The sequence below is a fragment of the Pholis gunnellus genome, assembly GCF_910591455.1.
Source record: "Pholis gunnellus genome assembly, chromosome: 15".
Taxonomy (NCBI): domain Eukaryota; kingdom Metazoa; phylum Chordata; class Actinopteri; order Perciformes; family Pholidae; genus Pholis; species Pholis gunnellus.
The window spans coordinates 5112608-5125679 of NC_136542.1; the positions used below are offsets into that span (position 1 = coordinate 5112608).

At 37.2% G+C, this 13072-nt stretch overlaps 2 protein-coding genes across 2 annotated transcripts; one reads left to right on the top strand and one right to left on the bottom strand.

The window, feature by feature from the left end:
• Positions 1-3053: 3053 nt before the first annotated feature.
• adgrf3a (adhesion G protein-coupled receptor F3a) lies at positions 3054-10121 on the top strand. The gene is made up of 15 exons (XM_079175111.1): positions 3054-3178; positions 3283-3438; positions 3527-3633; positions 3756-3814; positions 3906-4030; positions 4191-4418; positions 5505-5732; positions 5817-5960; positions 6255-6366; positions 6626-6707; positions 6891-7070; positions 7762-9123; positions 9208-9249; positions 9875-9910; positions 9993-10121. Exons 1-15 carry the CDS (start codon positions 3169-3171, stop codon positions 10047-10049), a joined length of 2928 nt encoding a protein of 975 aa, XP_079031237.1. The 5' UTR covers positions 3054-3168; the 3' UTR covers positions 10050-10121.
• Positions 10122-10429: 308 nt separating this feature from the next.
• Positions 10430-12250, bottom strand: ankrd66 (ankyrin repeat domain 66; the record flags this gene model as incomplete). The annotated part of the gene is made up of 3 exons (XM_079175113.1): positions 10430-10577; positions 10769-10997; positions 12112-12250. The coding sequence occupies 3 exons, from the start codon at positions 12248-12250 to the stop codon at positions 10439-10441; spliced, it is 507 nt and encodes a 168-aa protein (XP_079031239.1). The 3' UTR covers positions 10430-10438.
• Positions 12251-13072: the final 822 nt, after the last annotated feature.

Genomic DNA, 13072 nt, shown 5'->3' on the forward strand with positions numbered 1-13072 from the left:
GTTGTCTTTCAGCTTGTATATATATATATATATATATTATAAAACAAATTCATTCTTTGTAATTTTTAGACTTTACCTGTCTCACATATTGAATACATAGAGCTGTTCCTCATAAATAAACATTTGAATTAGTGTATTTAAAACAAATATCTCTTTTGTGAGCTCCGAGTCCTGCCTCACAAAGCTTCTCTATACTCTGCTTATATCAGAGTTGTAAACACAAGGGTTGTATAATAATTCTAGCAGGTCTGTAACCCAATATAAGTTCTATAAATGGCTGTAATTGCATGCCATTGTACATCTTTGTGTTTGTTTTTCCCTCTGCTGCATGAGGTTTTGCATGTGCCATCATTTTCTGTTAGATGTCAGCTGCACCTACAAACATACAGTTTATGAAACATTTAGAAATATCACAACAATGGATTCCAATAAATAAAAAAGAGAATATAAAAATTATCTTTATAGCTGTTTTTGGATAAACTCAATTTGCAGCATACTGCAAACATGCAGGACCCAGACCTTCATCCCTTCTACAACAGAGCCTCGTTGCCGGTTTGATGATGTTTGAGTGTATGAAGAGAAACGCTGGCTGCAAGTTCTACTCGACGTCTACAATGAGTAGAATTACCGCCTTACGGTTGTATGCCTCCGCCAACCAGTCAAGTTACAGTTTACACCCATGTCTGTCCATACTATCATCACTTCATCATGAGACATTTGTGTGAAATTGTCAAACTTGGCAAATTCATTCTTGAGCGTGCTGTGAGGTCACAGTGACTGTTGACCACCAAACTCATCCTTGAGTGCAAGCGGACGTTCGTGCCAAATTTGAAGAAATTGAGCAAAAGGTATGCATTTACCAACAGACATGGTCGCACTGTGGTAAAGCAACGGCCGGGCCGGTTTCAAGGCTCCCAGCCTCGGCTACGTCAGCAGCAAATATCCAAACAGGCATTTTTATGGAAGAAAATTCACATATTGAGAATCTTAACGGTTACTTTCTTGCATTAAAACATATGAAAACTTGATATGAAGTAGCAGCTTTAAGCCTTGCTCAAAACATCTCACAAGACCGACAGCCAGTCTCAGGCACCCAGAAGCAATGCATTGTGGGGAAGTTGAGAATGTGCAGTTAAACTAACGTCTCATACATTCTTGAATTTCTTGCGTACACAAAATCCCCATACGATGCTGTGTGAACGTGCTGCATACTCAATAGTCATACTTAGTATGAATAGTATGTAAGTATGTGATACCGAACGCAGCCAATGCCTCTGAACATTATTATCGCCGACGCGGAGGCATTAAAACAAGTTTACAGCCATGCTAGCAGCTCCGAGGCTGTACAGCGGTGCTCTGAGCTAACATGCTCACAATGATAATGCGTACGTGCTGATGTTTATAATAATAATGCTGACAATGTTCATTAAAGTTTAGTGTGTTAGGATGCCAATATTTTACTGAAAAACAAAAAAGTCAACGTCATGGCGACAACAGAGGTTTTTGATATCTCGTGAGGGGAGCCACCCTTTTTGAAAGTCAAATTAGATTCACAGAACACCTTTTTTTTTTACTTTGCATCTCTGATCACAGTAGATTCTACAGTTAACTGTAAAAGGAATAAGCTTTCTCACTTCCTTGTACGCTGCATCAGCAACAGCTCCATCGGTGTGCTGCTGTCATTTGTGGGAACAGACGGGTTCAACAGACATCGTGAGACGCTGCTGTGATGGTTCACTGATACAAACTGAGGAAAACAGGTGAGCTAATCTTTCTATATTGATTATCTATCGTTAATATATACATCATATATTTCTACAAAGCACATGTACGAGCTGTTACAGTGAAACATACAACGCAGATACTGTTTCACTGTGTTTTTGTAACTTTTGATAATGTATTCTAAAAAAAGTTTGAAAGTGCCATGATTCCGTTTTTATTTATGTCAATTTCAGGTATTCAGTACAATTATTTCATTATTATCTGACAGGCCATTTAGTCTGATAGGATTATAACAGAATAGCAGAATAGCTGTTAATAAGAGTCGAGTAAACAACAAAAAATACTTATAAACCAGTTAATCCACTTTAAGAAATCCTTAATACAATCATTAAGGTGCACAAGGTGCACAGATTTATGTGAACATGTTCACAGTCAAAATCAATAGAACACATGTAGAAATAGAATAGAAACACTTAATTTGTTTCTAAATCCAAAGGATGGAGTGTGTCTGGAGTGTAAAGACCTTTAAGGCAGCTTTGTGATTTCGGGTTACATACGTAACACTTGTCTTTATTTAATTGTTGGGATTATTCCTCTGCAGAGACTTTGCAACAAAATTAAACACTGAGATACAGTCTCCATAGGCCTCCAATATTTTTGTTTTTGGAGAAGGATCTTAACTACAAACTAGAGTGACTTTAGAGAGAGAGAGCCAGTGTCCTGTAAGTCCAAGAAAATGTGTGCGATAAAATGGTGAAGAGTTTAATCTTCTCCTTCCGTCTAAAATAAATAGATGTGAAATGTTTAGCTGCAACTGTTTTAACTGTTTCCAGACACACTGATCTTCATGAGACAGAACAGGGAATAGAGATTCAATTTACAGGTATTTATTTAAAGAAAAGTAGAGAAGTGTGATACAAAGTGAACATACAGTACAGTAGGCCTATTGTACCATCAGTCATTCACCAGGCTTCTGTTTACAAAAGGCCAATACAAAAGACTTCTCCTGTTATTGATTATTTGCAGGAGCAGGATGTGGACCTTATTTGTCCTTTGTATCCTGGGACTAGACATCTGTCGGGTAAATCAGTAACATAAGAATACACATTAGATCTTAAAATTCAAAATTGCAACAATAAATTTCATTAAATATAATGATTTTCTTTTGACTTTTACAGACTAATGGAGAAGGTAAAATAATTTTTATTTGTATTTATTTAGTTTCATCCATGAGCTTTTTATTTTGGCATACCGTTGTTCTTAAACAGATAAGGTGCATAACAACTATTGCATTTATGTTGATGTCTGTCCGTTTTGCTTGTTTCAGACAATTCAACACAAATTTATTATTTCAAACTGATAGTCGAGGAAAGTGCAATCGCAAACGTAAGTCAGAAACTGACACCTTTTGTGAAGAGCACCAACCTGAAAGTGGATGACCTTAAGATGACAACAAGTAAACATTTTTCTATTTCGTAAAAATACGACATATTCTATATATAATTAGAAAAAAACAAATGAATCCCCAAGTTAAACTTTAATGCTTTTTTCCCTAATCAGTCTGTAAGAGCGTCCAGAAAGACACCGAGTGCCGCTGCCAGACAAACTTCAGATGGAGCGATAGAATTTGTCAGGGATCTAGTGTTGAGAAATGTTGCGGGGACAAGAAATGCACCTTCACCAAGAAGCCTGCTATGTGTGTTTCAAACAAAGCAGGTATTTGAATATATTCTCCTGTGTTTGCATGCGCATATGTGTGTGTATTTATTGTGTATCAAGCATGCATCTTTTTTTTTTGTCACAGTTGCTATAAATGGATCCATTACTTTAAATGGACAGGAGCATTACAAATGTCTGAAAGAAAAAGAATCTGAGGAATTTAAGCAGTGTAATAACAACATGTTACGAGAGGTAATGACTTATGAATGACCAGCACATTACTTAATGAAATACCTTTATCAGATCAGGAATAGTGTAAGTAATTGTGGTATTGTCATCTGTAAAAAGTATACTGATGAGTTGTTGCCTTACAGATGAAAAGAGTGTACAGCACTTTGGAAGGATTTGACATGTTAATAATTACCAAATACAGGTAGTTCCTCTTTTTTTCCAAATGAAAATAATTTCTGCTATTTTTCTGTTTTCAATATGTGACTGAGATCTATACTTTGTCTTCACCGAAGGGTTGGAAGCGTCATCGTATATTTTGAAATGACCTTGGCTGACAAAGTCGCACAACAACTTTTGATTGAAAAGTCAAAAAACCTGAGCAGCACTCTGTCAGGACCAATTAGTTTGGAGACTACAGGTAATAAATATCTAATGGAAGGTGGGATGCACTGTTAGGATTCTTTCTAAACCTGGATTGAATTCATTAATTTACTAGAAGGGCACTCAGAGAGACACACATCGTACCTTCCGGATGTAGCTTATCCTTGGATTCTATACTGACTCTTATTTTCCCGCAGGTGTTGTCCGTTTAACTATGCCGCCCAAAAGCCCTGTGTGTCACTACGAGAAGCCCAACCTCACATGCACAGTACAGGAGAACCTAAACACCCTTCCAGTGTGGCAGCTGAGGACAGCGGGGAGAGCGAGCGAAGTATTTGTTATATATAGTGGCACAGAGTCAGAGGTGACAACAACAACAATGGAGACCAGAGTCACACTAAAAAACATATCCGAGCTCTGGGAAGGTATATTACTGTATTACATGTTACATGTTCAGCCTGCCAGCTGACTTACAGTGAATATTTAAATGAGTAATCAGAGGTGGGAATTCACTCAATACATGTACTCAATACTTGAGCATGATTTTGAAGTACTTGTACTCAGTGTTGGGAACGTTGCTTTTGAAATGCAATAGGTTACAGATTACTAGTCATGTATATTGATTACTTCATCAAAGGGATGTAACTCATTACATTTAATAAACTTTCTAACAAATGTTTCAAACTGGCCAATAAAGTCCTAAAAACATAAGCCTAAACCAAGTATGGTATACCTCACAACAAAACTCATCACTGATTACTGAACAACTTTTAAGTTCTTCAATATAACTTGAATTAAGATTAGTACAGAGCAAAAATAATGAATGTTATATTCTACATATAAGCAACAATATTTTATTGAGATGCAACCCTTTTGTATTCACCAACATTTTGATAAGCAACTGTTATTTAATTCCATATTTGTTATAATAACTGATCACAAATAAAAGAATCATTACATGTAACTATCCGTAACACACACTTTATGTTTCAACTCCACTATATTTTGGAGGGATGTACAGTCAGCGGGTGAGTTGCATTGTGGGTAATATAGGCCCTACGTTTTGACAATGAAGAAGAACATGTGGGATAAAAAAGACGATATCTTTAGGTCTGCTGCCTTATTTGTTCAACAATGTTACAGATGTGCAATACTTTGATATTACATACAAACATATGATCAGCAAATATATAATGATGCATTTTCATAGATTAAACTACCCATCAGACTATAAAGTAGGTAAAATTAGCTCCACGTGGACCAGCATTAAATACTGCGTACACGTTACTGCATCAATAATAATAATAATTCAATATATAAATAACTTGAGTAACAGAGTATTTTTACATTGTGTTATTACTACTTTCACTCTCTTCATTCTTCCTTTCATTAGCTCTGTAATTAGCTAATTTTGCTCATTATCTGATGGATGTGTAAAATAATTTACTAACAAGTTTACCATATCAACAGATAACAAAGCGTGTTTGTCTTTTCTTTTTTTCTTTTCTTAGGAGAGTACACATGTGTCTATCATCAAGAGTCAGCCTCAATCAACATAACTCACAAAGCCAGCGCTGTACTGGACATAACGCTCCTGCCAAAAATTGACATCGCCATATCACCGCCATTTCCGCGCTGCACAAAAGCTTCTGATTTACTGAAAATAAGAGTAAAATGTGAGATAGAGAGCAACAATGAAAAGTATGATGTGACATGGGACGGTCAAAACGTCTATGCTGGTGAGTACGTTTTCTTTGACCATTCGTTTTAATGAATCCTTGTGCAAACTGAAAATACACGACATGCATTTGTGATCCTTGCAGGTCCTTTTGCAGCTGATGATGATAATACAGCCGACGTCATCGTTGGCTGTAACCTAACCTCGAATATACCACAACTAACGTGCACTTTTAAGAACAGGTGCAAGGATGAGAGAAATGCTTCAGCTTTGGTCAATATCATATATGGTATGTTTCAGTGTTTAAGTAAAATATTGTCAAAAAAACTATGGCTTTGTCCGACATCGCATCCATATTCCGATATATTCATATTTTGACATTTTGAATTGTATGCACTGTGTATTTCTTGTGTTTGTTACGTATCTTACTTGTTGTGAACGGTTCAACCAAAAAAGTGATCTGTGATCAAATATTCAGAATGTCCAGCTTTTTGCAGCGCTCCAACAGAACATCAGATTCACTTTGTTCTATGTATATGTAATACATGATAAAGCAAGCCTTAACTGTTCTTCTTCAAAACAGAAAATGAGCCATTCTGTGAAGCTGACGATGTTTGGACAGAGACCAAAGCTGGATTCTCTGCAGTGTTAAAATGCCAGAAAGCGACTGGACAAAGAGAAAAGAAATGCACAAAGTAAGGCTGCAACTCATTATTTTTTTTACTAGCAAATAATCTGCTGATTATTCTTTCTAAATAATACATTAATTGTTTGTGTACATAATGTGTGAAAAATGCCCATCACAATTGCTTGTTCTGTCCATAGCCAAAGATCCAGTTTACCATCACAGAAGACTGAGGAAATTAGCTAATATTCAATTTGAGGAGCTGAAACCAATGAATGTTTGTTGATGATTCATTTTATGTCGATTCACTAATAAATTGATCATTTCAGCTCTACAAAGCCAATGTTCGAGCCGACAGAGGTTTCAACGTGTGTGAAACAGGAAGTGAACGATGTGCTGCAAAAAGCAAATGTAAGCTTTCATAACAAAGATTTAAAAGCGATCTGATAGAAAAGGGACTCACACCAAACGTATTAGCAGAATATAAAGCAGCAAAGTAAAATAAGCTTATTGGAGATGAAATCTTTGCCGGTGGTTAATGTTTAAGTTTTGACACAAATATTCATCACACATAAATCATCGCTGTTGTTACAGATTGTTGACATTGGACTTGGCTTACTAGATGAAAATGCTGCAAAGGTGTTTCACCTCCTTAAGAATGTCACTGATAACTCCGAGACTATCAACACTTTCGCCGACATGAGTGCATCTATTGAAGTGCTCCACACTTTGAGTAAAAGGATAGACAGCATAAATGATGAATCCACAGCGGATGTAAGTATAACACAATCTTTGATTATCTTTATTGAATGTTATCATTGGGTTTCCGATACGGAGGCAAAAAAGAGAATTACTTAAATTTTTTTATTTAAAAAGTTGTCACCCTTAGAGATTTCATGAACCCCGTTTTTGGTGTTATTTATGGCTGGAATTCTTTCCAATGTTAGTGGCGATTTAATTGTGAGGAAGCCATCGGAAATGTTTCTGCATTTTGTTTTGTTCAAGTTCCTTCGTTAATTAAGCTGCACGCCCTTAATAACAAAGTGAAATGAAAAATGCATTTTCTAATCCTGCGTTTATTGAATTTCAGCTTTCAAAAACTTTATATTTCCAAAGAATGTAGTAGAATTTTGGGGGTGACATTTAACCTCTCAGTTTCGAATGACATGATGGGAAAAGGCAGATGATTGAAAGACTTCTTTGTTAGAACAACGTGAGAACAGTTTTCACCTGTTGCTCTTGAGCTGTTAAAGAAGTATTTGCTGTAGTTATTATTAAAGCTCACTGGCTTCTACCACCAACCAAATGTGTCATCAAATCAATCATTTCAAGGCAATATTCAGTATGAATTTAGCCCGACTTATTCTTTTTCATGATTAATACCACTAGGAGAAAGTGCTTTTTCTAACTTTGAGCAGACATGTTTTACTTCAACTGCCATTAAAACAAGCTCTTTTGTTTTCAGGACTTTCTGGGGTCATCCAGCAATATGCTGGAGAAGTCTCTTAACGAATCATGGACAACAAAGGCGAACGAAGGCAAAAGTTCATTGGCTGAGACATATCTGGATTCCATTGAGAACCTGATTAAGAAGACCAATTTAACCCATGGCTCTAAAAAAAATAATATAGAGGTAGCCGAATCCAATTGCCCACAGAGGTCAAAATGTCTCAGCAAGGTGTTCAATAACATCGTCGAACTTGTTAGCTCGGACCCTGGCAGTGTAAAGACAGCTGGGTTTAAAGAACTGGAGAACTATTTGCCTAACAACGATACAAAATTTGAGCCTAACAGCCCCATTGTGTCAGTAACTACAGTACCTACACACGACAACAAACGATTGGATAAGGTTAAGGTTAAGATTAAGGTTAAAATCCACTTCGAATTGATCAAGCCGAGGCCTCGCAACGTTGAGTTAAAGTGTGTCTCGTGGGACAACAGCACCAGGAGTTGGTCATCAGAAGGATGCGAATGGCAGCTCGCTTCCAATGAGGGTGTTTGCATTTGCACACATTTGTCTTCATTTGCCGTTCTAATGTCCAAATATCCAGTGATCATCAAAGGGCTCGATGAGGTGACTTTAGTCGGACTGTCTGTATCAGTCGTGTCACTCATTCTCACCCTCGCGATAGAACTGATCGTCTGGAGTGCGGTAGTTAAGACAAATACTTTATATGTACGCCATACTGCCCACGTAAACATTTGTCTGTGTTTGCTCATTGCGGATTGCTGTTTTTTGGCATCTTTTAAGCCAAGTGATGCCAACAGAGAAATGTGGTGTAGGATCTTCGTGTTGTTGAAGCATTTCTGTTACCTGTCCATGTTCTTTTGGATGTTGTGTCTGAGCAGCATGCTTCTTCATCAAGCAATTTTCCTGTTCCATAACATGAGCAAGAAAAAATACCTGAGGTTCTCATTAGTCCTGGGCTATGTGTGTCCTTTGCTGATTACTGTCATCACGTTTCTTTCCTATAATAACGGTGCTGAAGGCGTGTACTACTCCAGTGAAACCTGTTGGCTGCGTTACGCTGGACTTATGAAAGGGTCCATCCACACATTTGTGGTACCAGTCGGTGCAATCGCCTTCTTCAACGTGTTCTCCATGGTGGTGGTCATCATTAAGCTTTTGGATCACCCTAAGAATAAAGAAAAATGTGATGAAAATGAAAGAAAGGCTGCCGTAACTGTCATGAGGTCGGTTATTCTTCTGACTCCAATCTTCGGTGTGACTTGGATTTTTGGGTTTGCTGTAATGCTTCTTGACCTCACATCTGGACCCATCGCCACCATCGTTCACTACACCTTTACCCTGCTGAACACATTCCAGGTATGGTCAGAATGATCCTTAAGTAAACATCTGGACCCTTAAAAGTATTTCTTGCTCAGTAACCTTTTGTCATTTCATCTGCAGGGTTTGTTCATTTTGTTAACCACATGCCTGGCGGACAAACTGGTAAGGCAGTTTTACTTCTCAAAGGAAAACGCCAACCTAAATCAGACTGTTTCTTGCATTTCTGGATCAGCTCTGATGTTTGGTACTGTACCGTGTTACTTTGTTAGAAGGCCGGCAGCAAATATTTTGAATGTATAAATCTGTCGTTTACTGATCTAAAAATGTGATGAGAGTAAATTTAGCTCAGAAAGGCATTTAAAATGCTAGTAATCAAATACATTTGATTTATCGTTCAGTCCTACCTCTGGGTACGCACAGCATCACTGATGGTCTTTACGCTAAGCTCGGCTAATAGCTGGCTTCAGTTTCATATTTAACGGTCTTCTCATCTAATGCCTGTTGAGCAAGCAAATAAGCATATTTCCCTATATGTCAAACTGTTCCTTTGAAGATACATACTCCATGATTCTGTGACAAGGTTAAAAAGGTGTAAATTCCTTGGAAATTGTGGTGCGTCGACAAATATGTGGGAATAAATGTTAGCATAGTGGCTCTACACCGAAATCAGGGAGTGTATCCAAATTACCACACACTTCAGAGATTACACTTAATACGTTAAATGAGAAATGTTACAAACCACAGACAAGGTAGCACCATTAATAATGTTTTAATTCCACTTTGACAGACCCGTGATGCACTGCTGAAACGTCTAAAGAAAAAGGTAAGTGTTCTACAACTGGGTTCACTCTTATGTAAAATACCACAATGACTCATTTGACACATCCTTCTCCTCTGCTCTCCAGGCGCCGGCATCGACTACTGACAGCGTCACAAAGTTGGACTCAACTTGGACGAAGTGAGAATCGTCTCAAATATGTGCACTCTTACATCGAAACAAACTGCATTCATAAAACCACAGATGATAGCTTTGCATCTGCATTATCTCTACCGATGTGACTACTTTATTGTTGTTTACTTTGATTTATTACCTGTGATACAAGTTAAAGTCCACTGTACAATGTTGTAATGTTTAAGTAGATATTCGTGTTTTAAACAGGAAATATTTCCAGCCTGTATTCTTTGTTTTTTTGCTTTAAATTAATGTACATATTATTGCTCATGTGGTTTGAGCAATACTGTGTATTAGGTGTTTTTAATTAGTATGGAAGCCCTTAAAAGCCACAGTAACACTGTCAACTAAAAGGCTACCACTTTTGTACATACTTTATGGACTAAAGGTGAGTTAAGCCTACGTCTGAATGTTGCTCTTACAGATCGCTTTATCTTCATTTTTCTTTCCGTGTTCTGCCCACTCCTCATCTGTGTCATCCACTGAAATCCCTTTCTGGGCTGCCGTTTTGCGGTAGGCCTGGCATTCAATGTCTGCTCTGCAACATACAAAAACAGGGCAATTTACTGATTTAACTGTTAAAGTTACTGTTATTGGGTTGTAAGTTTGAAAGAAAAGCTTTGTATTTAGAAGAAAGATGTAATTAATTCATGACACATGTAAGAAAATCAGGAATGTATGATTTAGAGAATTAAATAAGAATTGGAAAACATGGGCTTCATTGTATACTTTTTAAGGAATAGAACACAGTCATGGTGTCCATATATTTCGGCGATCCGTGCTGGTTTGTCTCCACAGCAGTCCTCCTGGTCTATAGGGGCATGGAAGGAGTGCAGCAGCTGCAGCACAGCCAGCCGGCCGGACTCTGCAGCACTGTGGGCAGGAGTCCATCCGTGCTCCGTCCTCAGACACGGCCTGGCTCCATGCTCAATGAGGATCCTGACCGTTTCTGTATGTCCTGTAGAAAAGGCATCACAGTGATTTTAAGACCTGATGATGTTTTTAAATAATTTAAAAAATATATTATTTATTGTGGTAAAAGAAAGGAAATTCAATAAATAAGATGGAAGAAATAGGAGCAACAGAAGACAATAAATTCAGTGACGCAACAAAAAGGGCACTTCACATTAAGGCCGCAATCCATTAACTGCTAGTAAACAGAAGGGTATAAGGGTGAAACAATTTATCAATTAGTCGACAGAGAGAAATTTTCTTGGCAACAAATGTGATAACTAATGATAAGCCATTTATCAAGCAGAAATAACAAACATTCCCTGTTTCAAGTTTCTTCAGTGTGACTAATTGCTTCTTTTCTTTGTTTTACGTCATCGCAAATTGAATATAAAGACATTTGAGGATGAAATGTTGGACTTTTAACAAGATTTTCTGACATATTACAAAATGAACAGTAAATAATTGCTAAAGAAAATAATGTTAATGGTTAAAGCCCTTACATCCAAAACACAAATCCTGCTTATATTGATTGACGTGTTTTTAATATGACATAACTTTTATTAGAAAGAAAAATGTCAAAATAGAGGACTAATACCTAATAAATAGAAGCAAATATAAAACCACAAAATACACAATAAACTAAGATAAATCCAACAGCATTAACATTACATTTTCATCAAATTTAATTGACAGGTATCTAAAAAAACAGACTGATACCTAATAGCTACTCTATCAGTCTGGTCTCATCCAGCATGAATTATTTGTGTTTTCTGGTGCGTACTGTTACAAAAGGTTTCGTTCATTTAAACCTCGAGACACAAGAGTCAAACCTAACAAAAATATACTGATATATTGACTTTGCTTTAAAAATAAATACATTTGATGGAGAAACAGCCAACATTGCAATAAATGTAAGATAAAGTCCCCAAAGAAAGAAAAGAGGGAAATACAGTATAAGAGACTGTCCACTTTAAGAGCATCTTGGACATCCACTTCCGTTATCTTAAAAACAACAAAGCAGTATATGAATAGCGACAAGTGTAAAACTATGATATTTGACCTGCAGGTGTATCAGGGGAATTAAGGACACTGTCTATTTCCACTGATCCACTAACTACCTTGAGCTGCTGCCCAGTGAAGAGGTGTCTTGTAGCTCCAGTCAATGTCCCTCTCATTTGGATTGCATTCATTTCGCCTTAGAATCTCCTCAACTCGATCAAAATCCCCCGCTGCTGCTGCTTGGTGCAACTCTGTCATTTAGCTACTGTGGGTGCCTGGCAACAGTTGGAAACACAAAAGATGGCACCCGGTGCTAATCAGAGTCTGTAGACGGTAAATGCTGCCACCTGCTGTAGATGAAACCAAGGTCTGTATATTTTAGATATATGACACACTGAATAGATTGATGTGCAGTCGCTCCCCCAGAAATGTTTCATGGTGGTGAATATCAGGGATTATTTTATGCTGTTGTAGTGTCTTGTCTCCATTTGGGCTGGGGAGGGGCTCCAGTATCATAATAGATGCCCAAATTGGATCACTTTCATCAACACAAATAGAAATTGTGTGACTATAAGACTCAATATATGCTGAAGAGCTGAAGTCTGTTAATCCTTGGCCTTTTGAAAAGCTTTGCAGTGCCAATCCAACCTACTAAACAGCCTGATTCAAATGTGTATAATCAATTTTAAAAAAAGAAATCACTCATTTATATATTCATAGAAGCACTGTGTTTATTGGAAAATGCATCACAGGACAAGCTTCATTTCATATAGTTAGTAAAATAGCATTTCTAACAAGACAAATATGAACTTTCAGTGGACGAAAGTAAAGGCTGTTCTCTCGCAACTGGGTTTCCCCATGGGCATTCATCTTGGTCCAGAGCTGAAAAATATACACCAAGATAAGATCACATATTGATAACATAAAATCTACTTTCATGTCTTAATATCAATAATTCACCTTCATGACTTCACTTTCCCTTGCAGAGGTTGACACTCATCATCTTGGGTCATTAAAGATGAAAAGGCATGAAATAAATTAGTGAATATAACATTTAAAAACATAAGATATCTCAATCAT

Coding starts and splice junctions, on each gene's coding strand:
- adgrf3a (XM_079175111.1), top strand. Junction 7,071..7,761: donor ATGATGAATCCACAGCGGAT/GTAAGTATAACA, acceptor TTTTGTTTTCAG/GACTTTCTGGGGTCATCCAG. Junction 9,250..9,874: donor CATGCCTGGCGGACAAACTG/GTAAGGCAGTTT, acceptor CCACTTTGACAG/ACCCGTGATGCACTGCTGAA.